The sequence below is a fragment of the Plectrocnemia conspersa genome, unplaced genomic scaffold, assembly GCF_051122295.1.
Source record: "Plectrocnemia conspersa isolate PC_06_02 unplaced genomic scaffold, ASM5112229v1 ptg000005l, whole genome shotgun sequence".
Taxonomy (NCBI): domain Eukaryota; kingdom Metazoa; phylum Arthropoda; class Insecta; order Trichoptera; family Polycentropodidae; genus Plectrocnemia; species Plectrocnemia conspersa.
Window position 1 is genome coordinate 20167528 of NW_028277169.1, and position 25843 is coordinate 20193370.

The 25843-nt window shown below is 27.7% G+C and overlaps 2 protein-coding genes across 4 annotated transcripts in view; one reads left to right on the forward strand and one right to left on the reverse strand.

Annotated features, from left to right (window-relative positions):
* SCCRO4 (DCN1-like protein SCCRO4) overlaps positions 1-25843 on the forward strand; it is a 215468-nt gene that overhangs the window by 102988 nt on the left and 86637 nt on the right. The gene's annotated exons all lie outside the window — the stretch shown is intronic.
* Positions 1-25843, reverse strand: part of LOC148235080 (uncharacterized) — a 119696-nt gene that overhangs the window by 25844 nt on the left and 68009 nt on the right. Inside the window, exons 3-5 of one of the 2 annotated variants that reach the window (XM_088186812.1) lie at positions 20367-20488; positions 8399-8603; positions 6349-6408 (exon numbers count right to left, since the gene is read on the reverse strand). In XM_088186812.1, coding sequence (XP_088042938.1) covers positions 6349-6408; positions 8399-8603; positions 20367-20488 — 387 coding nt within the window. Of the gene's footprint in view, positions 1-6348; positions 6409-8398; positions 8613-20366; positions 20489-25843 lie in introns of both variants that reach the window. The other variant, XM_088186811.1, reaches the window with a different exon arrangement.

The following is a 25843-nucleotide window of genomic DNA, read 5'->3' on the forward strand; positions in this document are numbered from 1 at the left end:
ATATACTATCCATTTTTCATTTTCAGTCACTACTTAATACAAAAGTGACTAATATTTTGGTCTTGCTCGCAAAAAAAATCCTTGAAATACGATACATTAATTTTCCAGCTGAAAAAAATAACAATGTACCTTAACTAGATGCTTTTAAAATCATTCCCTCGAATTACGAATTGTTGATTAACACTCAAGTGTTTTAAAAAAGGTTTAATTATTATATATACCTAAAATTGTCTTTATTGACATTTGAAAGCCATTTGGTTACTGGTATGTTAAACCAATAAAAAAAATTGCTCATATTTTTAAAATTGAATATACATATCGCATACATTATAAATGTTTGGTTGACACTTTGGTTTTTTTAAAATTCGTGTGAATTCACTGTGACCAAAATGATTATACATCAACACAAAAACAAGACAATAGCGTAAAGGATGGGACCACACAAAAGCCCTCGTTACGACCAGAAAAAATCACAAATAACACGCAAGTGTTCTTACTGTAAATATTTAAAAGTAATTTAAAGAATATTTCTTTGTTGCAAAACTGTCACAGGAAACAATAGTTCACCGGATCCACAAGATTTCCGTTAAAGTATACGACCTTGGACAATGTCCATCAAACAAATGTCATTTTCAAATGACGATCATCTTTTATCTGTTCGATCACTGCATGATTGTGATTCATCAGAAAGCTCTACAGCCCTTAATATTTAAGGTTTGTCTCCAAGAATGAGAGGGTAGTCATAAAAAGTCCCTCGTAGAGACTCGAAGAGACCAGCAGAAATCTGTTCGGAGAAAACATCTCCCAATATGACATATAATCTAGTAAAATTCTCACTAGTGTCCACCTGCGTCTCACTGGCTACGAAGACACACCCCCTAGGGTTCTCAAACCTTAAAAATATTTTAATTTAAAGTTATATTGTGCTAACTAATATAGTTTTTTATTATTAAATTCGATTGAATAATTATTTGGATACTGCTAGTATGCAAAAATACAATATACATATATTTTAATTTGTGTTTTAATTGTCGATGGCAAAAATTTTAAAATTATATCAATAATAATTTTATTGTATACTTCTGAATTATTTATTAATTATAGATTTAAATCATATTGAATCTTTACAGTAAATTATTGTTATGTAAGAATAATAATATTGTATTTTGAATAATATAAAAATTACGGTTATATTATAAAAAACGATTTAATTGAAATATTACAGTGACTATATCATTTAATAATGTTCAGTTAAACAAATATTAAAATAATGTTATATTTCAAAGCAAATGTTTAAAAATTAAGGATAAGTTTTATTTTAAATTTCAAAGCAAAATATGAATTGTTTAAAACTTTATTTGTCGTAACTGTAAAACAAATATAACATTAATAAACTCCAAACCTGGGAATAACTTATTATTTTTAAACTCATCTTCGTTTACCTTATCACTGAATATCTAAATAATTTAGTTAGTAAAAAAAAATATTTTAAATATATTTTGTCTGTCACATTCTATGACACAAACTAGTTTTCGTTCGAGCAAAAGCGCTGTTTGACGTACTTTTCCGACTTTTCCCGACAGACATTCTAGAAAATACATAGATAACCAAATCCCATAAAGATTCTCAGTTGACCACGATAAGATCTCAAATATCTAGATTTTAGCGGGAAAAAACTCGGTAAACCCAACGTCGGTGCAACAAACCGTCAGAATTACACTGTCCCACGGCTTCTGGACGTGTGGACACTGTCCGGTTGTAAAAGGCCAGCGCAAACCCTTATCTCGTAGCCATTTTCCGGTTTTATTGGACGACCGAGAGTTCAGTGAAATGTCGAATCGGCCAAAGGGAACGTTAGAGCGTGATGTATGCAATTTGAGCCAAGACACTATTTTTATACATTATATACATACATGTATATATACATATAATCCGCGTTTATACAGTGCTTCTGATACAATCTCAGTAAAATGTATGCCTTTGGCCAAATGGAGGTAATATTGCTCTATAAAAAATACGAACAAAGTTTTCGTCAGGAAATTGTGTCACTGTACACTTATTTTTTTATTGAGCTAAGAAAGTATGATTAGATTTTTTACACAATTTTTGTTTAATCTCATCATTATGCCAAATATATAGATAATAATTATGGCAAGTTTAGCGTTTTTTATGATTTTTATAATAATATATAAATAATGCATAAATAATATCATGTTATGTATATAACATAATATATATTATATACAATATAAATAATATGTCTCATAAACTATAAGCAAGTTAGTACTTAAAGAAGCAGAATGATAAAATATTATAATAAAGATGTACAATATATATTATATAAATATAATATAATCATATGTATAATATATAAATACATAATATATTTTGTATTAAAAGGTAAAGGTAAAAAAAATGTTTTATTAAACATTGTTATAAGCAACTTTTTATTTTCACATACTTCATTGGAAGCAAAGTCTATAGTGCATAAAATAAAACGGTTAAATATTTCATGAACGAAAAGTTTCAAGCCGCTTTCTAAAATCATATTATAATATTTCACTTAAGAAATTCCTATGAAATTTACGGAACTTCGCACCGTAACGTAAAATGCTTCATATCGTGCGTTGAATTCACATTAAGTTTACGTTAATACAATAATAGGGGTACAAATTTTATATATGTATATAAATTAAGAGTTTAATTCAATTTCTGAATGAAAGCAAATTGTTTTTGATTTCACACAAGATACGTTTCACTTTGGCATGTATAGTTTTCACGTTCGCCCCAAGGGGGTACATTTTGTGCTTTATTCTTTCTGAAAGGTCTCAGAAAACTAGTTCACAGTTTAATACTCATTGTAAAAAATAAAGACAATGTTTTATGTGTAAATAAATATCTTGCAAAATAAAGCATTAAAAATATATCTTAGCATTTTTAAAGCAGTCCCATTGTCAAATATAATTTATTTTTAAAAACATAATTTAAATACAATTGTAAATATTTTTTTAATATTCAGCTGAGAGCAGCGTTTAATAATTTTACATATAAATTTATTTGTGCCAAAATTAATGTACAGTGTTATTTAACGCTTGACTTCATTTATTTACAAACCTTTCCAGGCTTAAACTATTCAAAGCTCTACACAGCATATACCAAACGTCAGTATTATCAATTTATTACATGCAATCAGTATACTGATGAAAGCGTAAATTAAACGGCTACAGTATATTCAAATAAAAAAATAGTTTGTTTGGTATACATATTATATCTTATAAATAACATTTAAAAAACACTACTTTGACCGCAAGAGAAAATTTTTAATTATAAAAAAGGTCACGTTGTAAGAATAAGTTTTTATTATGTGAAAAATCTATTTCAATTTGTTTACGGACCCTTGAAAAAATATGAAAGTACGATTCTATATCTTTTCTGTCCCAGTTTCGATTGACCCTTATACCATTCCAATATACGTCGTCTTAAGGAAGGTTTTCTAAAAACCTCACCTGTTTTTTATTCAGAATGTTATGTAATAATATATTTTTATATGTACTTGAATATTAAACTATTTATATACATATAACTTTGATATATTGTTTCACATTTTTTATTTTTAAAGTAGAAAAAATGAGTCAAAGCTCGGTTCTTTGTGCTCGTTTGACATTTTAATGTTGGTGTTGGTTATCACAAAGCTTCATTAATGTATCACGTCCGCTCCATATTTACCTGTCGATAGTAAAGTGAATATTATACTATATCTATATAGACATATAAAATTTCTTTGTGATTTTTTAATAATATTATGGATACAAAGACGACGGATCAGATTGGAGAAAAGCTCTATTCATCTCAAGAAACTACGTTTGTCACGTTCCCCAGTGGAAAGATAACTAAATTTATAAAGTAGATATAAAGCCAATTTTAAGCAAAAATCAGAGTGATGTGCATTATAAGTCACCATATTGAGAAACTTCACACATATATAATATATTTATATAACGTTATTGTAGCTTTGTCTGCATCTTGTAAAAGCATGTCTCCAAAGATCGAGTAAAATTTTAAATTTTAGGCATCGTAGCTGGATCATGTATGATATAAACTGAATAGCGACTTTTTCTGTCTTTTTAAAGTTTTTAGCTTTATTTGGTTCAACTTTGGGTAAACTATCGTGTCTCTGGTGGTAGTTTCAGATGAAAATCTTGATAAAAATGTCTGACGTACGCACTTCTTAAAATAGGCGAAGAACTTTTGCTCTTCCCAATCTCGGCATTTAAGCCAATGCAATGATTTAGAGCGGAAACTGAATTTTAAAATCAGTTACATTTATTATAAGAAATGTTTTGCGTAATGGTTGGCTATAATCAGCACTTCGCTTCATCATTCAGTTATGTAAGAATTTATAATAGTCAGTACAGTATAACCATCAAATTAGTACTCCTTTTCGGAGTTCGGAGCTACACAGTCACCTGTATTCTCATCTGAGCAAAACTACTACACGATCGATTTAGTAATACCACAATAATCCAGAAATATATTTAATAATATACAAAACTTTTACAACTGATTTTAAATAAGTAATTCACAGACGTTGCATATATTTATAGCTAGCTTTAAAATTATAATAATAATTAACTCTTTCACCGCAAGTGATATTTATGCGCGCCATATCGAATTTTTTTAATATGTACCAATTCATACCATATTTTTACATATATTATGCTTCAATAAATTCAAGTGATTTACAGCGTTAAAATATACTAAATTACAGTATTATTAGGCTCAAAGGTTTATGGCACCTTAGGTGCCCAATGAGTAATGGCGATTTACTTGATCTCTATAGAAGCCATCTGCGGTGATAGGGTTGAAGAATAAGCTTTATTTACATTCTTGCTTGTTAATGAATCGTTCATTTAAGTACAAAATACGTAATTCTAGTTTATACTATAGACAAATCCTAGTAAGTCAAGCTAAGTTGGGTGAGGTTTCGGTCAAATATAGAACATAAAATAACTCGTTATGAATCTAGAATTTTTTTTATTGCGTAACCTAATAATTAGAACGATATTTTATACAATCAAAAATAATAGCATTTGATAAATTGTATATTAATTTTTACTGCATAGCTAAATTCCCTGTGATATTTTAATTATAATAAATTAAGATTGCGGGCTCGAACCCACGATTTTTTTCAATTTTTAATTGCGCCTAAAAAGCAATTTAGATTGAGTTTAATTGGTTTTCCTTATCTTGTAGATAAATATAAAAATATATGTATTTATTAGAAATTTAATCACCATTACTTAATAGCTTTTCTTATTTTAATATAAACATTTTATACACCAACATACCTATGTACAAACAAATAAAACATGTAGCAATATACTAACATATGTTCACCCAAACACGCATAAAAAACTAAAATGTAAAATAAAATGTCGGGTTCACCCTATCTGCTTATAAAACTGGTTGCCTTATTTAAGCTATCTAATGATGAATTATTAAATATTATTAATACTGACTCACTGCATAAACTTGTATATATGGCAAGGTTAAGGACCAGAGCATCAGTTACAAAAAATTCGTGACCATGGCTGAAGTATCACAGCCGAAATATAGAAAAATAAGTTTAAGTCGCCATGAATCCCGAGATTCCAATAGTATATATAAGCACATATTAAAAATATTATAACTACGCGATTTAGATCGCATTTTTCCTTGGAGTTTCAGTCTCAATATATTTCGCCAAAATATTATTGGCGAAATATATTTATGTAAATGTATATATATATCTTTTTTATTTTTTTATTCTAATTATTTTCAGATCCTTCACCCACATTCATTATTCTTAGAACTAACACCCATTGTCTACCTTTTATATACATACATATACTATGAATATATTTCGAAATATCACATGCGTACATATCCAAAAATATACTTTAGTGATCTCACTAATCCGCAAGTGCCATATATTCGCCGCTTTCTGCGAGTTGTTTGAGCGAAAAATTATCGTGGGCGTAAATTGAGGGCGCGGCTTCACATAATTTGTCATTACTCGGTAAATTGTCTACCCGATGATATATCATTAAATTGGCTAACAATATATTTTGACGAATTTAACGAATTTTGACGAGCGGCGGCTTAAGCACGTACCTTCTTTGCGGCAAATTTGCACGACTTTCACGTGTTAACTAACACGTGAAAGTCGTCGCTATCGTGTCGAGTGCCAAATTGTGTTTGTTAAACGCTATAATTTAACTATATACATATATAATATGAAATATTATAATCTAATAACATGAAAAATGTTATGGTTATGATAGTATGTATGTATAAATATAAACTTACCCATTATGAGCATGATGATTGGTAATGTTGAGAGGCAACCCAGCATGACTGTCACGACCACTGAAAACAATAATTAATTAATAATATATAAAATCTGTTTTTAATTTAAAGATAATATTAAACTTTGTTTTACATTTTTTCCAAAATGCAATAAGTTGATTTGGAAGGTTTGGTATGCAATGTTATAAAACAATTCAAATTTGCAGTCAAACTTTTTTGCGGCGATCCTTAAAGTGGCGTGCTGCATCTCAATTTAAAAGGCTCAGGCCCATAACTAAATAATGTGTTTAAAAAATTGAGCCACCCTATATAAAAAAAAACTTTGTGAAACTCTCAACGGTGTACCGATGATGCCACACTTTACGACTAACAGGTGATAACATGTCGCCGCTATTTTACGTACGCGATAAAAGTTTGTACCCCCTGAGCTTTATCAACAGTAAACTTTGAAGGGGCTCTGTGAGGATCTTGACGCTTAACTATCTATGAAAAAACAAGTAAAAAGTGAAGAAGAAAAAACAACATAATCTCGGGCAAAAAATTAAGTATTGAAGGGCTACTTTGCTGACTCGTTAAAATAAAATTGCACATTTCGAAAAGCACTCGGGAGTTTTAGTATTTTTTGTCAAGTGATCGAAAATGCCGATAGAACAAAGGGGGGCGTGTGTGCTGGGATCAGCCCTTCTTGCTAAGCGTTTTCAAGGAATATGAAAAGAGAGATAAAATTTTGAATCAAATTAACCGCTGAAACGATCAAGGGATCTTAAGATCTGTTGACGCGATTAAAAAATTCGGCATCATCGCATTTTTATCCCCAATTTTGAAGCAAAACATATTATTTTTCAATCGAAATAAATTCCATTATGAATGTAAATAATCTTTAATTATAAAGTAATTAATTTGGGATTAGAGCTTAATTAAAAATTTAATAATACATATAATTAATTATGTTATATTAAAAAAAAATTAAATAAATTACAACCATCATAAAATAAGGCTTTTAAGAAAATAACTTGTACTTTTATATAAACTTATTTGAAACAATACAGATATAGAAAACTATTTATATAATATTTACTTTATATATTTTAGATACGTACTTTTACTGAAATGCAGTGTTCCTTTAATAATTTAAGATACGGTAGTAATATTCTAAAACCAAGAAGAGTATAAAAATACTTCGTACAAACAATAAAAATCTTTCTAGAAATTGCTTTCTTTTTTTATAAAAACGAAACTATTATTATAATCTTTTTTTATTTATGAATTACTCCTACTACTAAAATCAGTTTATTTATGTAATTTTAGTTTTTAACTTATCGCACTGTTTTATTGTGCTGCTCATATGTAAATCTCCATTAGAAAATGAGTCACTGCAGATGAGTCCATGCAATTGACTTGTCACAACCGATAGACTGATTTTATAAGGCCGAATTTATTATATTTTTAGATATTTTTTTAAATAATATCAATCAATTATCCTAACGTGATTTTTTAGATGCACTATTGGCATTGAATAAATACAGTACACTCTAATTTAAAAGTTGGGGTTAATTTCAGGCGATATTATTAGTAATGTAGAGGGTGTCAATTAATAATTTTTAGATCTAGAAAACGACAATTATGGCTTTTAACAATAAAATAATGTCTTAAAGATGATTTATGCAAACCATCATTTTGATTTTAAATAATGAGAGATCTACTTTAATACAAAATGTTTGGCGTCAACGATGGATATCAAAATCGTGTAGGACACCACTATTACACAATAACCACAAACTTCCAAAAGTTATCAATTATCACTTAACCTAACATCTGGAGCTTGCTTTCTCTCTAATGGATGTCAATATTTTAAGGGTATGTTTTTGATTATAGCTTTATTGGTTTAAAGATGTAACACTTAGTAAAAAAATTGACACAGAGAAGTAGAGTAGATCGAGAGAAAGCACAAGATCACCCACAGATGTTTACGTCTCACTGGAGCAAATTCTACTATTAATCACGATCACAGATTTACTGTAACGCTTCTCAAAGATGTTAATTATCTTACCTGTTCTGTTTACAATGGTGATCGCTCTACATAGAAAATCACACGTTCCAGAAGCTTCCATATTAGCATCTTGTAGTTGATACGCCACTGATCCGTAAGTAGTGAGTGCCGCTAGTCCAAGGCCTAATCCTTGAGCTGACCCGGATCCTCCACTGTTGCTACCTCCTCCTTGCTCGCAAAGCCGCCTCTGCTCATCCCCGGACACCTGAAACGCCTTATTTCTTGGTTATGCATGTCTTTCAAATATTAAAGCAAGTCAAACAATAACAATAAACAAAACTTAGTCGCTAGAACCGGCAACTTAGGTTCTGGATAACGAGTAATCCAATTCGATATCAAACAAACAGTCTTCCGGACAAGACTTTTATTTTTATTTTTACCATCGCCTTTCTTTTCCGCGCTAATTGAAGAATCCCCCAGGTGGTTTTAAGTTACTTGGCTCTCGACTGCGTCACGTTTTCATTTAGCTGAACAGTAGAATTAACGTTTGTATATTACGTATCGCTCAAAGTTTTCTCAGTAAACATTGTCAAGTAATATGGTCAAATATGATTTGCCAAAATGAAGATAAATAAGAACATTTCTTACAAGAGATAAGAAGTCTGGTCTACGCATTGTGATCCGTTCAAGTTAATGCTCTTGAATAACAATGCCTTTCGTATTAGTTTCGAGTATTTTCGTAAACATAAATACTGTAGGAATCGAATTAAACTTATATCCTAATCCTTTCTACTGAATTATATTAAATTTCACAAAAGTATATTCGAAAGCAAAATTTTAATTGAATCTACGTCACATTTGTATCTACGCTAAGGATTAAATCCTGTAAATCAGCAAAAAATCATTATAATCTTTTAAGATCCGGGATTATATGTATATTAAATATAAAATTATTTACCGAAAAAATATTATTTTATAATTTTGCTACGGTTAATTGCGCACTGCCTGGATGCATATATAAGCCGCAGTTAAAAAAATCGAAAGGGCTTTTAGGATAGAAAAAATATTTTTCAATATCAAGTAATAAAAGCATTTATCGCTAAGGTCATTATATGAACTAAATACGTATTTAATTTTATATATTGTAATATAATCTGTATAGTGTATTTTTTTTTATATTTTTAACATTATTTAGAGACAAATATACTCATATTAAATTAAACCCATATTTTTAAATAAAAAATTCAACTAATTTGCTATTTTTCCTTGTTTAGAAAATAATATTCTTCCTTTATAAAATATTCAAAAATTTTGCTTAAGATTTTTACTTATAAATTGTTGTTATCCTATTTAGCTGATAGATTGCTTTTTTTATTTTAAAAAATAATAACTAGTTTATTCATTTTTATAAAAATTGTGACAACTATCAGGTAATATATGAAGCTTTTATTGAAAGTCCGCGTTAAAAGCGCAATAAATTAAATTTCATTAGCATACTACGACGCGTTTACAAGTTGCTATTTATTATATGTATGAACATCGCTAAAATATGCGATAAGAAGTCGAGGAGCGCTTGTCAATTCAATAATTTATTAACGATTCGTATTCTGTACTAATCATTCTCACTAAATTAGGCCTACTGTTATTTATAATATATGAATGATATAATTATTGATACAGAAAAATTGTGAAATATAAATCTTATATAGACAATGCATGGGTTTTGCCAAAGGGACACTGCTCAAAGATAACACAATAATTGCAATTTTTAAAACAAATATTTCGGGACAAGTATAAGTATTTATTACAAAAGATACACATTTTTTAAATAGGTAATGTACAATTTCATCAAGCGCTACTGATAATCTATTGATCTTTGAAGATCTTTCTGATTACCAATGATTAATAGCAAAAGTTATTTTTCATGCGAATATGTGAATAAAAGCCTGTAAAATAGTACTTTAGCTGTGACCTTTGAATCTAGTTGATTTAAAACTGCTTCAAACATATACTCGATGAATCACATAAGGGCATAAATTAAATAAGTATATAAAATTGGTCCGTCTGATTATAACTAGTAAAAAATTGCTTACTTAAACTTTAAGAACCTGAGTAAAATATAATTTATATTTTATGATTTGTATAAATTAACACAAACAATAAATTTAGCATACAATATACTTTTTTTTCACTAACGAATTTTACTGACTTTTATTAATCACTTCGTGTGATATATTGTCTTTTCTCGACACTATTTCGCACAAGCTACAGAAGTTAAGTGAAATTGCCAGTTTTTTTAAATAAAATTACAAGATTAAAGCGTACTTATTTTAAATTCAATATATATAATATTTCAGTGGATAACAAAAAAGATTAAAATTTATGGGTACAAAAATGTTTCTATGTACGCGACGTCCGAAACTTTCTTAAAAGGCACAAAATCGACGTATATTTTTACATGTAATAATAACAATGTAAATTCATAACTCAATGTTTCTATACAATAATTATTCTATATTCACAAACAGACAATAATTTATATTTAGCATAACCACATAAATTTTATTAAGATAAAATCAAAGGTTCTTACAGCTTAAATTGAAAATTTTGCCTAATAGCACATAAGTATACAAATTACACATTCAACCATTCAATTTAACTATGATATTATTTTAAACCATATTTGGCTTCGTACTAAATAACTAAAAAGCATGCCATACGCATATTATTCAATCAATTATATATTAAGCTTAATTGGCACTAAATGTCGATTTCATCATAATTGCCTTGTGAATTATTACTTATCCCCACACACATTACCCTTCAGAATAACGATTTTATTGAATTATTTGTATATTATTGTTATGTAATATTTGGATTGTGTCACTTTCCTTAAAAATGTATTAAGAACGATATAACACTGAAGCTGTGACTATGATTATAAAACTGGTGCTATATATTAGGTCAGATGCTATATCTGGTGTTACTGCGTTTACCATTGGGATTATTATAATAACCGTCTTTTATCATGGAGTGTAATAACTTCTATCCTCCTGAGTGTGTGCGATAAATTTAATAAAGATTGTCTGTCATATTCGTTCAGCGGGAGTGCGATACTGTTATACTACTCTTCTCGGAAGAATTTCTTTATGATCTACTATATACAATATTATAGCGAAAGTATATTCATGTATGTTTATCATTTGATATTGAAAAAATAAAAGCTTTTTTACGTTATTAAAGCGAACGTACGCATAATGAGATTTTTATATTGTTTCCCCGAGGACTTAAAATAATGAAGGCAATATTTTTATTTTTTAAAAAAGTTAGTTGAAGAGAATAATAATATTATAAGTTATCTTTATTATTAGCATTAGTATAATAATAAGTACTCAATTTAATTATGGAATATTTTTATTTATCTATTAAAATGCTAGCTTTATACAATATGTGCTGTGGTGTAATCGTAATTAAGAATTGCAATACCGATAATACCAGTATTGTGGCCAAAATCTATTATATTTTAAACCGAAACTATTTTTCATTTTTTAATATCTGTACATCATATTTCTTGAAACCTATACAATATATAATATATCCAAGGCTTTGAACTACAAAAACGATGATACCCATATTGCTTAAAATTAGAGGCGGAGGATAATAATAAAATAATACTCATTTTATCAAAATAGAATTGTATTATCTTTTTAGTCCCAGAGAGCCAAAATATTAACTCGCCCTACATATAATGACGGAATAGCGTAGTCAGTAACGTCTCAGACTAGTAACTTTAATGTTGCGGGTGAGAGCCCCAGCAGCAACATTTGAATTTTTATTTATAAAAAATGCGCTATTATTAAAAAAAATTGCTTCAGCTGTAGTGACATCTATTGGTTAAAAATTATATTACATATAATAATTCATAATAAATAATATATGTAGATGTCACCGATTCCCAGACTTTCTGTCTGGTGGTTAATACTTACTTGTAGGTTTTTCCCCGTTGTAACGCATTGGTATTATGCCTGTCAGGTTACAATTCAAGATTTTATAACAAAAAAATCGCAAAAAATCCCACCGACTGATATTTTGGCGCAAATTTTTAAAATTTAATTTGCAATGTTCGATATTTTTGTATGATATGCATAACGTGCCAACATAAAATAAACACATTTGCTTTATCTCAGTTAAGTTTTACGGTACCAAGCAGTTCCCAGTAATTGTGTTATTTAGAAATGAAATTAACGCGCCGCCACAACCTTTCCTTTTTTTATGATAGGGACGACTGGCGAAGTGAAAACATAAACAGGTATTGCGATTATTTTTTATTTTTATTTTTACTTTACGGTCTACATAATGTGCTTCACAAAACACAGCTGTTGAATATTAGCAATTATTAAATCTCAAAAATTCAATTTATGTATTTTAAAAAAAAACTTTCATTTGGCAAAATAATGCAATGTATTTTTTTACTGTTATTAATTAAAAGTTGCTTGTTCTAGACAATTTTATTTAAAAAAGTAACAATTAAATTTTGTTTTACATCAAACTAGATTTATCATTAATTTTTTTAAGCAAATAAATATAAAAAATACAATCTAATAAAGCAGTTGATCTATTTTTGTATACTTTTAATGTTTATAAAGCTATTTATTTTTTACAATACAGCTATGGTTCTGTACATATACGCAGTTATCTTTTCTTAATACTATATGTCTTAAACGTGTCTACCATTTGAGAATCTAAGCTCACAAAAATATACTAAAATTGACGTTTCTTATTCTTGTATACTTTTCTTCAGACCAAGTTTCGTATGTCATATTTCTGACGTACCATTGTTTACAAAAACATATAACTAGTACTGAACAGATAGCCGACTTTAAAATTCAGCTAGTTTTATTATAGCATTGATACGACTTGAACTTTTCCATAATAAATTTCCATGAACATTATATTGATACAGATCTTGCTATAATACTTGTAAATACATTCACATTATATTTACATTTTCAGTATTTAATCGTCGAAACCTACCCTCGTTTGAGAATCGTTATCTATTCGAATAACTCTGGCAATTCGTGATTGACGTTTAATTAAGGTTCGCTTTTTATCCGACCGCATTCCACTTAAGCCTTCAATCGGTTTAATTTGGAACATCTTTCAGCACCTTTATCTTATTTATTACCATTTCGCATATTTTTTCTTTCTTGTAACCATAAATTTTACTGAGTGTCTGGCGATTTTTCAGTAAATTACTCTGCCTTAACAAATCTCACTCAATTAGCGTCGATGGCAGGTATTAAAATATAATTCAATCTTTTTAAGGGTTTTTATTTAATTTTTAATAGATGCTTACGTTTTGTGCAAAGTGCCATAGATACCATAACAAAACATGATTTTAAGCGTAGGCGATTACTCAAGTAAAGCTTATTATATACTTTATTTATATTAATAATTTATTATTTATTTGCTATTCTTAAAATCTAAAAATAAATTTCCTGATAAAAGTACAATAACTCTGCTTTCCGATGTTATATAAAATATGCATGTTTTTCTATTTGTATCTTGTATAGCTTTCGTACCCACCTTCTTATTCTGAGTTATATTGCATCCTTTGCCACTTAATCATAGTCATAGTTATTTTTACTTTTTTTTTAAATTATAAATTATCTTTTCTTATATATTACATGATTTTTAATAGCTTATATAAATCATTTGGGTTTTTAAATATCAATACGAATATTCTTAAAAGTTATTATTTCATCGTTATATTTAAATCCCCATCGGAAGATGTACTTAAATAATATGTCAAGAAAAGAGAGAGCCGTATTGTGATTATTGCTATTGTTGTAAATGTTTTATTAGTTAACATGATGTACTTATTCGTAACAAAGTAAAAAAAAACTTTCTACGTTTGATCAAAAATTCCTTTTAAATCGAACGAATATTAATGACATAACTTTGTACACACAGTTTAGTACTCAAAGTTGTGTCTGAGGAAGTTATCGCTGGTTTTCCGCATTCCTGAATTTATATCCTAAAGCTTTCTCCGTAAGAGTTCTAGTTTTTTATTCCTTAAGGTGAAATGACTGATTTTTGGAACAGATAGAATACAAAGAGCCGTTTGAATGGCAATCCCGAATGCATGTGCATATTTTATTTAGGTGTTTTTGAAAAACACTTTTAATTTTATGCTGGGACTTAATGTGCGAAAAGAGTTTCTCACGGCGGTGTCCTATTCTATCAAAAATGTGTTTTTTTTCTTAGATGCTTGAAGCCCGGATTAGTGTATAGAATACTATAACTATCTTAATAGTTTATGTTTATGATTAATTAGCACAAAATTCTCAGGCCTGTATTTTTTTTAAAGCTTTTGGATCGTTCTTAGACATATTGTAAGTGATCCAATTGCTGAATAGAAAGATGGTTTATTTAATATACCTGAACTATATATTTTTTTATTATATAGGGTATATTTTATAGGTAGAGTTTATAGTTTTGGACTAAATTCTGTACAAAATCGTATAAGGAACTTGATCAAAAGCTTTAAGCTTGCTCACAACAGACACTCAGAGAAGAGAATAAATAATTTAAAAAAAGCAACTACAAAAACTAGCAGAAATCAAACACACTGTTACTTTTACCACATCACAACTAACTGCAGACTAATAATTCCGAACCTTTGTTATCAATCTGAATAAAACTTTATTTTAAACAGCAGTTTTTGAAATAATATCATCAAAAAACAAAAATATTCTGGAACTCAAAACTGGAATTCCTCAAAATTAGTTTAGTTTTCGAAAGCACCCTTTAGTAGTTTGAAGAAATGCTTATTAGTTATTTACAACTTTCTGGGATTGCTTAGCGAAAAAAATGCGCTGGGGTACAAAAGTGGATATTAACCCAATATCCTTTTGTAAAGGTATACTAAGGTCTATTTCTCAGCTTTTTCGTTAGCAAAGAGTATTTGGGTATTCAGAGAATTTAAATTATAGATTCCGATTTAAGAATGCTTTAAACTAAAATGTCACATAGGACATGAATAACTGACAGATAGTCAAAGTGAAATGCGTTCCATTTTAACAAAGCCAAGCGTCTTGGAAGTTTTATGCAGACAAACCTCCATTTGCTCTGAAAAGTGATTCCGAGATCTTTAAAGTCTCTCTAGGCAAAATGTCACCACCAAGATCATATAAATAACATTATAAGCTTTCAATTATGACGGCTTTAATTTGAATAAAAAATAATGTAGATAAATCATACAAATAGGATGATACACAACATACTTAATAATGAAATAGCAGCAAAATACTAAATATAGAATATATTTATTACAAAAATAGATTGTCCAACTTATAACTTATTATATAATTTTGTATACGTAATAAAAAATGTAATACACAAACAACAAAAAATGTATTTTCATAATATTTTTTAATATAACATACCCACGTTTATCACTCGCGGTTTAATTATATACCGACGATACAAAGTTATACCTTCATTGAAAAATATACGCGTCCCTTAATACCCTGCAGGCTATAATCCTCGTCTCATTTCATTCTGAAAATCTGGCAAGCTTCCGCGACAACCGCTTAACACGTGGCGCTCATATTTAATGCAACGTTTTAATTGCTTCTCATCTCTTTCATCTCATACCCTTTAGTGTTAGCGAAAAATGTTTATCCAAATCCTGTCCCGCCTTCCTTACGATACCTTTTCAATCACTGTCTAATAACTTATTCATTCGATATAGACAGTCTTAAATTTAAGGGTGAAAATCCCACAGGGTCTAAGCGGCATTTTAAACTTGTTTTGAATAAGTTATGTAAACCAAGTCATATGCAAATGTATTATATACCTATGTACACAAAATAGAAACAGCTACTATAAATAAAACATACATAGTCTATGCACTAGTATATTTGCGAGTAAATCCCATTGGATTTAAGCTTAATTATATACATTTACATATTATATATGATATTTAATTATGTTCCAGGCATGATATCATTATTTGTTAGCGAAAATTATCAATATTTGTTATTTAAATATACACATTTTAAATAATAAAAAAATCAACTGCTCACTGGCTAGGCCAAAAGTAAATAAATAGGAACAAGTGAGTATTATTTATATGGCGAATTTTGTGCCCTAGTTAGTTATTAAATTTATCTTACTTTTATAGCGCTTAGGTCGTATAGGATTTAAGCCTTACTCTATTATCGACTCCCATTCCACCTCTAGTGAGATTTAGCAACTTTTCCAAACAAAACCACCTTGTGTTTCGAAACGATTTATCCTTCGAAGCCTTATGTATATTGTACGCATATAAAGTGGGGTATAAAGGCGTTAAACTTGGCATTAATTTTAAAACAACCGCGAGACGAAACACTCACCTCGGGCAATTTCTCAACAGCCTATAACATTAATTAAAGTAGCATTACTACGAGGTACGTGGTTTATTATAGGTGTATTGCGCCATATTTCGAGCTAAATATTATTATCATAAAATGTGCCTGATGTATTTATATTGCGGGATTGATACGGGAATCAATTTTCGAACGAATCAAATTGAATTCGAGGATTGAGTTATCATAATTAATTTTAAAATGTATAGAAATAAACGATTGCGCTTTAATATTTTTGCTAAAAATATATTGATAAAATAAATATAATATAAAACGTTGACTTTAAATATATCTAAAATATAAACTCAGATTCTGTTGTCACTATGTCACTTATACTTTTAGCATAATTTTAACAATAACTAATTACAATCTTAATTTGAAATTATTTGTATGAGTTTTCTTAAGCTATCAGTTAGTATAATGTTGGTGATAACTACAATTTTCTTTTTAACAATATAAATACTACTTAAAAACTTACATTGGCTTATGAGATCATCCCAGTAACTTTTTTAATTTAAAAATTGCCTTATCCTTTTGCTGCATCTTATATCAAATAAACACTTTCATTTTTTGCTTTCATATTCAATAAATTACATTTTATTTTATAAGCTATATTAAATTTCATAAAATTTTATTAAACACAGTTAAACTAAAATACCTGTTAATTAACATTTTCATTTTAAATTAAAAAACATTATTTATTTTCCATAAATAGTTTTACGAAAGACATTACAAAAACAATCTTTATTGCTATTAATCACTAATTCTTATCTATTGTTTGTCACAAAAGCAAAAGCTATTATATTCAATTTCAGCAACTAAAGTAAAGTAGTTATTTTAAAAAATGAAATATTCACCACATATGATTTTTATTTCTTTTTTAAATAAAAAAACTTTAATTCAATATAATAGTTAGTATTATTTAAAATAAATAATAGTAGAAATCATTAAAGTCAATTAAATAAAAAAAGGTGAGCAAAACTTTTAAAAAAAATCTTATGTTTAATATCATAAAAAAAATAATTCAATAGCTATTGTTTATTTAAAAATGGGTTATTATATTATACATATTTAAAACATTTTAGCTTTTAAATAAAAATGATAACATACTCATTTTGTCTAATAAATAATATTAGTTTTAATGTCAAGAAAATACAATAATAATTAAAAATATTTGAATAAATAAAATATATTTTTTTTAATTTTATATCGGAATTTTGAAAAAATAGTCACAAATTTCTTATTAGTAAGACTTTGTTTAAATTATTATTACATACCATTAAATATTATACATGAAAGTATATTGTCTACAAGAAAAATTAAGTTAGGCTAAGTTGGGTTATGCTGAGTTGGGCAACGATTAGTCAAAGTATTGTAAATTAAAAAATTGCAACTTCAGTTACACGTGTACTTTCTTTTTTAATTTAATCACACACATAGTAGGTATTAAAAGTAAAAATTTTAATGCAAGGCACCTAGGCTTCAAATTATAAAAGGAGTCTAAAAAATAATATAGAATATATAAAAAAAATATAATACTGATTATCTATATTATAAATTAGACAAATTAATTATTCAAGATACTGAGTATTTGCTTTTAATTTAATTTAGCATATTTTTTTTTTATTTTAGAAATGAAATTTGAAAAAGTAAGAAGAAATATATGAATTTAAGAATGTATATTTGGTTTAGTTATATTGTAGTAATATTTTTTTTTTTAATATATATATTATTAAACAGAATTTTGCACTGTAACCTATACTTATTAAAAGTATTTATTAAATTAAAAAAATGTCTTATTGCCACGTTTACCAAATTTTATATTTTATGGTACATATATGATTAGTCACGACAGTTGTAGACGTTGTAGTGGTAAATTATAAATATTATATTATAAACAAAAATGTCGAAATTGCATAACTATAATAATAAATGTATAATTTAAGTACCGTGTTTTTGATTTGATAATATTCAGCACATTTGTATCTTATTTCAAAAAAATTGATGTAATAATTATTTTTAGAATAAAATGTGTTTTTAAAATGTGTGAAAATTTGAGCTACTTGAATTTAGGCTACGATATTTTTACCTTAATGTATTAATCAAAGTATTATAAATTAAAAAAATGCATATTTAGTTACACTTGTATTTTAATCTACTGTTTTATATGTTTATTTATTAAAAAGCAAATTTCATAAAAAAAATACGATGTATGTACTGAATTTAATAAATAAAAATATATTATTAGGATTTTTTTTTTATTTTAACTTATCTTAGCTTATAATAAGAAATGATTTTATAAGTTTATATATACTCGTAAGCGGTCACAAATGTATTACAGCCAGTTTAAAGCACTTTAGCGCTCAATTATATAACGAGTTCAATTAAATTTTACTAAAATTAACAAACTACAAATTTGACAATTTGAATTGTATATAAAAAAAATTGCACAACGATTAATTATCGACCCAATTCTTGTATTTGTAAATATAAAATGTTAAAAAATATACTATATTAAAAGTTAATTGCAACAAGTAGCTATATTTACTATGAAAAAATAATATTAAAAAAATATAATTGAGCGCTGGAATATTTGTTTTTTTGAAAAAACAATAAATTATTTTTTGAAGGTTTTGAATTTACCGCCATGACTTGGCTTTTATATAATAAAAAAGTTTTTTATATTTTTTATTTCCAATATTTATTTATTTTATCAATAGAACTTAACTTTGTTTTTAATGCATGCTATATAAAGCACTTCTGATTTCACAGATAAGATATTTTACGACCGGATTTGAGAAAAATCCCAAAGTGAATACGTGTTTACTACTTAAGCGTGATTATGACTTGCCGATAAAAGGGTGTCCGAAAAATAGCGATTTATCGAAAGGTTATCGCACGTTTGCTTCTGTAAAAATAAAATACGTGTTTCGAGGTGAAATGAGATTTTTCAAAACAGCCTCTCTCGCTTTCTCTCACCGGTGTGTTGAGGTCGAGTTTCAAACTAAAGTTGTTCGAACCAAATTGAATTATGTGATCCAACTTTTACTCTTTGTTTTTTTTTCAGTCTACCGCGTAAAAAACATATTATAATATGATGTAGCTGGTACGTCCGGATTACGTTCGCTGAATTCGAGCAGAAAATTGTTTAATACCATGACATGGCATAAGGTGTAGGGGTTGGAATGGTTTAAGGAACTTTATGCTCGAAAACTGGCACGTTGAAATTCCTAATCTGTATGAGTTACGTATTAAAATAATGAAAACGAGGAGTGATAAGTAAGCATTGTTACGAAACTTTGTCTTTTAAGATATTTCGTTCTGGGTGTTATAAGAATTTCGAACATAAATTAATACACTATGATTAAACGCTATAACGGGTATAGCTACACTTGAAATAAACTTGCACAAGCCCAATATGTGGTTTTCGGAAGAATGTGTCATTCGTATACCTTCCAAAAAACACATCTAACACACATCAAATAGGCCAATTAACACAATTTGCTTCGGAGTGAGGAAAAGGGTTACACTCTAATGAATGTTTTTTTCAAACTACAGTAGCTAATATATAACTAATAGTATTATCTGTGTTTCTTGTATTTAAGACTTAATCTTACCTGGCTTACGCTGCTGCTAGCTCGTCTAGATCCAGCTTCTGAAGATGTAAAAGCGTGATTTATTTGTGCCCCTCTACCGCTTGTAGACCCTCGATAAGGCGATGTGCTTCTACCTCTAGCTCCTGTAAAAAAGTATTAAAATGATTAAAATGTGTTTCTAATTCATTAAAAATATTTTTTAATTAATCAAAATAAAATACAGTTTTTATGTGTGAGAAAAAGCTTTACGGTTTTTATGTTACTGTATAGAATTTATATTTTACATCCATATTTTGTATAAATATTTTTGCGGATGCATCCTGTTAGGGATGCTAGCGCTGCACCATTTCCTGTTTTCACAACGTTGGAAATATATAATATAATTATTTTTAATTCAGTTACAAACGTACGTAAATAAAAAATATTCTTCATTTAAAAAAAAAAATAATATATTATGATCACTAAGTATGGAAAGTATGGATGTAAGATAAGAAGCGACAATTTCATTTACGATTTTTTTTACAATATTACGATTTTCACTGAGTGAGAATCAAATGAAAAACATCTAAATCAAATTTTGACCAACAGGAGAGCGTAAAAAACAATTATCCCTCGTCAGAAGTCAAAAATCCACGTCAAAAGCAATAAAATCGTGCCGTTGCCGTCGCAGTGGGAACGTTCGTTGCTGAGCGTTCCCACTGCGACGGCGCCGACACGATTTTATTGCTTTTGACGTGAATTTTTGCCTTCTGAGAAGAGATAATTGTTTTTGCGCCCTCCTATTGACCAAAATTCAATTTGAATATACTTTCAACAATATTCTCATATCAATAAATTTTGATACAAAATTTTCTCCTATATAAATTTTGTTTAATTTTTTATGCTTCCGTGGCAAAGGAAAAGCTGCTTTAAATTTAATTTAAATAATATTTGATTATAATTTTCTTTAGTAAATTGAGTGTAATTAAAGTGTTTATTTGTTTAAAAAAAGCCCTGGTAATAGTTAATTAAACAATCAATGTAAACCATGTAAACACATTAATAATTAATTATTTAATTAAATATTAAAATAATGTAAAAAAACATAGATAAGAATTTTTTTGTTTTAGATAAATTTAACAATATTTTGAGAAAAAAATCTTAGTTTTATAAGTTTTCACTACTTAATAAAAAAAATTAATGCGTGCTTATTATTTGGGTATAATATGTAAAAAACCCTTTATAAAAACAGTCATAATTTAGTTAAATATAAAACCCAAGAAAAAGGCATTAGCGAATTATATTTTCTTTGTGAAACATTTGATCATGCAGTAGTATAATTATTAACAAATTATTCGTTTTTTGCGAAGTACATTTAACGACTCACTAAACGAATTGGCTGAATGAACACATTTCCTGTAATTTTAACATAAAAATGCCTAGGATTAATTATGCTAGACATGAAAATAGCATTTAATATATAAAGTATCTAAATATAAACCGTCTTTGTTATAATATACACATAATATAATATGTATCTAAAGTCTTACAAGGTAGTTTGCTCGGGCATGTGCTCTTTATTCTACTTAAACCTTTTCTGCTTCATAAGCGTGTCAAAATTAAGTATCCAATATCTATAATAGTCAAAATTGAAAAACAATGGTGAAAAAGAAAGCAACCTAGCTGTGTATTTCATATTCCATAAAGAAAGTTAGAGAACGTTCTTTTCCGAAATAGATTTGAATTTTAAATTTATTTTATAAATACATATATCACCTGTATATTTTAAATATATTTTGATATTACTATTTGCTAAAAAATATTTATTAGCCATATTATTGTGTCTATCTTTTAAGCTGTGGAAGTAATAATTACTTGGTATTACGCCCCTTTTTTTTACGTCAAATGACTACATAAGTATCCATTTGCCCCCAACTTTACCCTATTATTAATTGATTGACGGGCTTGTCAAGCAGGCAATGAAATTATATGGTTTGTATTACGCAATCGAATTGCCTGAATTTAATCAAAGGGCAAAATCGATTCAACGAATCACCCCCGACCGATGACTTGATTGCCATTTCTCTCGCCGAATTAAACCTTGCGAATAATTTTTTTTTACATTTCATGATTTTTATAGAATATGCATACATTAAATCGTTATATAAGATTGCCTCGATATTTCAATCGATTAGGGCTTAGGGCGCACGTTGGTACGAAGAAATTCTCGAAATATCGCTCGTGCAATTTATACCGATGAGGAAAATCTTCACATCAGTTTTTGAGTCATTTAACAAATTGGTATAATAGTGGCTTAATGTATGTATTCATTTTTCTACAGTATGAATCTAACCAGAAGCTAATAAAAAAATCATGCTGTCTTCTTAAGCATGTGACATCTATTAACAATAAAAAAATAATATTACTTCATAATTTATATATCGTGTGAAGATCTATAATCATAACACTAAATTCTATAATATTACAACCTAAAAGTACATGAAAATAATTATTTTTAATTGTGTCAATGAAAATAAATCTTTATATTGGAATCTTATACTAACGTAAATTATAATATTTTTAGGCCTATAAATTTAGTTTAGCATCTTTTAGGCGCTCAAGTTATATTAAATAAGTTACGGTTTGTATAAATGTATGGAACGTTTGATTTTTGCTTTACTATAGTCTAAAAAGTTTATGATTTTGTAAATATACCATATTCATAATTTTAACATTATTAACATGCTCCATCCACAACGACCTTTTGTGAAATTTCTACTAATTAGCGAAAGGAATTTCTTTAGTAATTTAATAAGCTAATCCAAAGTTTATTTAGTACCTAATAAAGATGAATATCAAGTCGAATGATTTAACAGTACATACTTTATATGTATAAACGACCCTTGTAAATTGAATTAATTACGTTTAGAACTCCTTATAGTACGTCTAGTATATCATTAGGCATTGATCAAAATTCATTCAGAGTATATAATATGGATTACTCATTGGAAATCCATACAAATTATGTAATGAAAAGAAGGGTTCCATAAGCCTAATATAGAAACGTAAAAAATTAAATTACATTGACCTTCAAGGTTAACCTTTACATTTATGAATAGGACTTATTCAAAATATTTTACTATATTTCTACGTAATATTATTTTTAGTTGCCGTCAAATAAAAGTCAAAAGTCGACGCATTGTTAGTTCACGTTAATATTTATTTTAACGACTCATTTATTCATATTTATTTGCGTATTTTCTGATTTAAATAACGTGCTTACAACCAATTCATATTAATTTTAATATACCGTAAGCGATTTATATCCGTTAACGTGATTGTCAAATTGAAATAAAAAATATGAAATATGATCATGATATATAATGTTTACAACACAAACTTATGTCATTTCAATAATAATAAACGTATCGTACGTATGATTGATTTAATTTATTTTAAAATATAATATATAAAAAAAACATAGATAATATTTATACAATTTATTTTTCGATTGACCTTAAAATTAAAAATGTTGTTTAACTTATTTTACAACGTCATTATTTATGCATTCAATGATCATGTAAAAATTAACTGATGTTTATTTTTTTCTGAAACCCAACGCGCGCAAAAGTTTTTTGTAAAAAATTAAATCGAATTATCTAGTTTATTTTGAAGCACAGAAGTATTGTATTAACAAACAATACTATTTTAAACACACGTCTTTCTAGCTGCAAAGTCGCACCCTTGAGACTTAAAAACCTTAAATTTATATTTTAGATGATCTGTAGTTTTCAAAAATTAGTTTTACTAGTGTTACTGATGACATGTAAAAAATTACAAACAAATAAATTTTGTTTGTAAATTTTACGCTTTTTCTTTTATATTTTGGTCTAAGGCCCTCTTAGACTGCTATTACTTAAATTGAATTAAAAGCTCATACCCATACACTTTTATTTATTTATTTATCTTTTAATACAACTTCTGAATTAATTAAAAAAACTCGTGTTTAGTTTGTCTATGTTTCCTAAATATATATGCAAACCGTTGACTTTGAAAGTGGGCCAAGTCCGTATTAAGTTATTGTTGGATAAATAATAGTCCTTTGCGTTCTCTGTAATTTCTCAGTCTTTTCATCTCTTAGCACACTTCTGTGTAAAAGCATTTAAAAGTATATTTTTTCATTATAGTCTGCAAAACTCCAAAAAATTATAAAATGTTGTTGCCTTTCTTCGGAATTAATTCGATTGCAGTGACAATTTTTTTCAGGAACAATTATTCATGTTTGGGTACAATATTTATATACCATTATTTCGTTTAGTTTATTGTACGTATTATCGTTCTTCTTGTTATATCCAGAAGTTTTCTTATCTGATGATGAATCTGACAGTTCCAACATTCTTCTTCTTTTTTGCTAAATTCTTGGATCTGTATTAATTTAGCTCCGAGCTATCTTCACTCTCTGATGTAATGATTCTTTATTTCTTGCTAATATTCATTGTCTTTATTTCTACAAAATAATAATCAATACAATAAGAATAATTATGAAAATAAAAGTGTCGCTAGCAAGGATAAAATATCTTTTAAAAATGTTGTATTATTGTAGAACGTTATCACAAAATTAACACAATAAAATAACTAATAAATATAAAATAATAACCAAAGTAACATAACAAAATAACTTACTATAAATTGTTATTGTTTATCAATAAGATAATATATTATTAATAAATATTATCTTATTGGTCTCACTTTCCGATTAATTATAAAGATCCATATTAATTTATTTTGTGTATATTTTCTACCCTTCTTTAACTTTTAGTTTCACAATACATATAGAATAATAAAAAAATGTTAGTTCTTCCATAACTATGGAAATTAACTGACATAGCACGCTTTTTAATTTTTATTAAAATTATTTTATTTTGAGTGACTTGCCTCACTTTCAAAATCAACAATTAATATCATTGAGTAAAATTAATTTACACTTTTATTTATAGATATGATTTTAAATTGATTAAAAACAGAAATTAATTTATAATGAAAATTAGCTGTAATTCATTTTTTTACCAAAATGAACTTGTCCCACTTTCAAAATCAACGGCTCAACAGTTCAACTATTTTGAACTGTTCGTATCTTTATATATTTTAATACAAGCTTTTTGATTTTTGTAATAATTATTAGGTTATAATCATTTGTGAAAATAAAGTTTAACCTTGTTTATATTTGTATTTGTATTTGTCATTGTCTTAAACTCTAAACTCTCGTTAATGCTTCTGACCAAAAACGATTATTTATTAACAATGAATTTGCGGACCGCACAAAACACGAGTTCACAGTAAATATTCTCCTTCGTTAAGAGAATCTCTTTGTGGAGAAACGGTCACGGATATCATAAATCACCACATCCGTGACATTTGCAAAAAATGCAATATGACCTTGATGAGCGAACGTCGCTTTCTAAGGGCGTAGACTTATTTCGCCGTTCTACGAAGCGACTGCAGCGATTGGCTAGAAGATC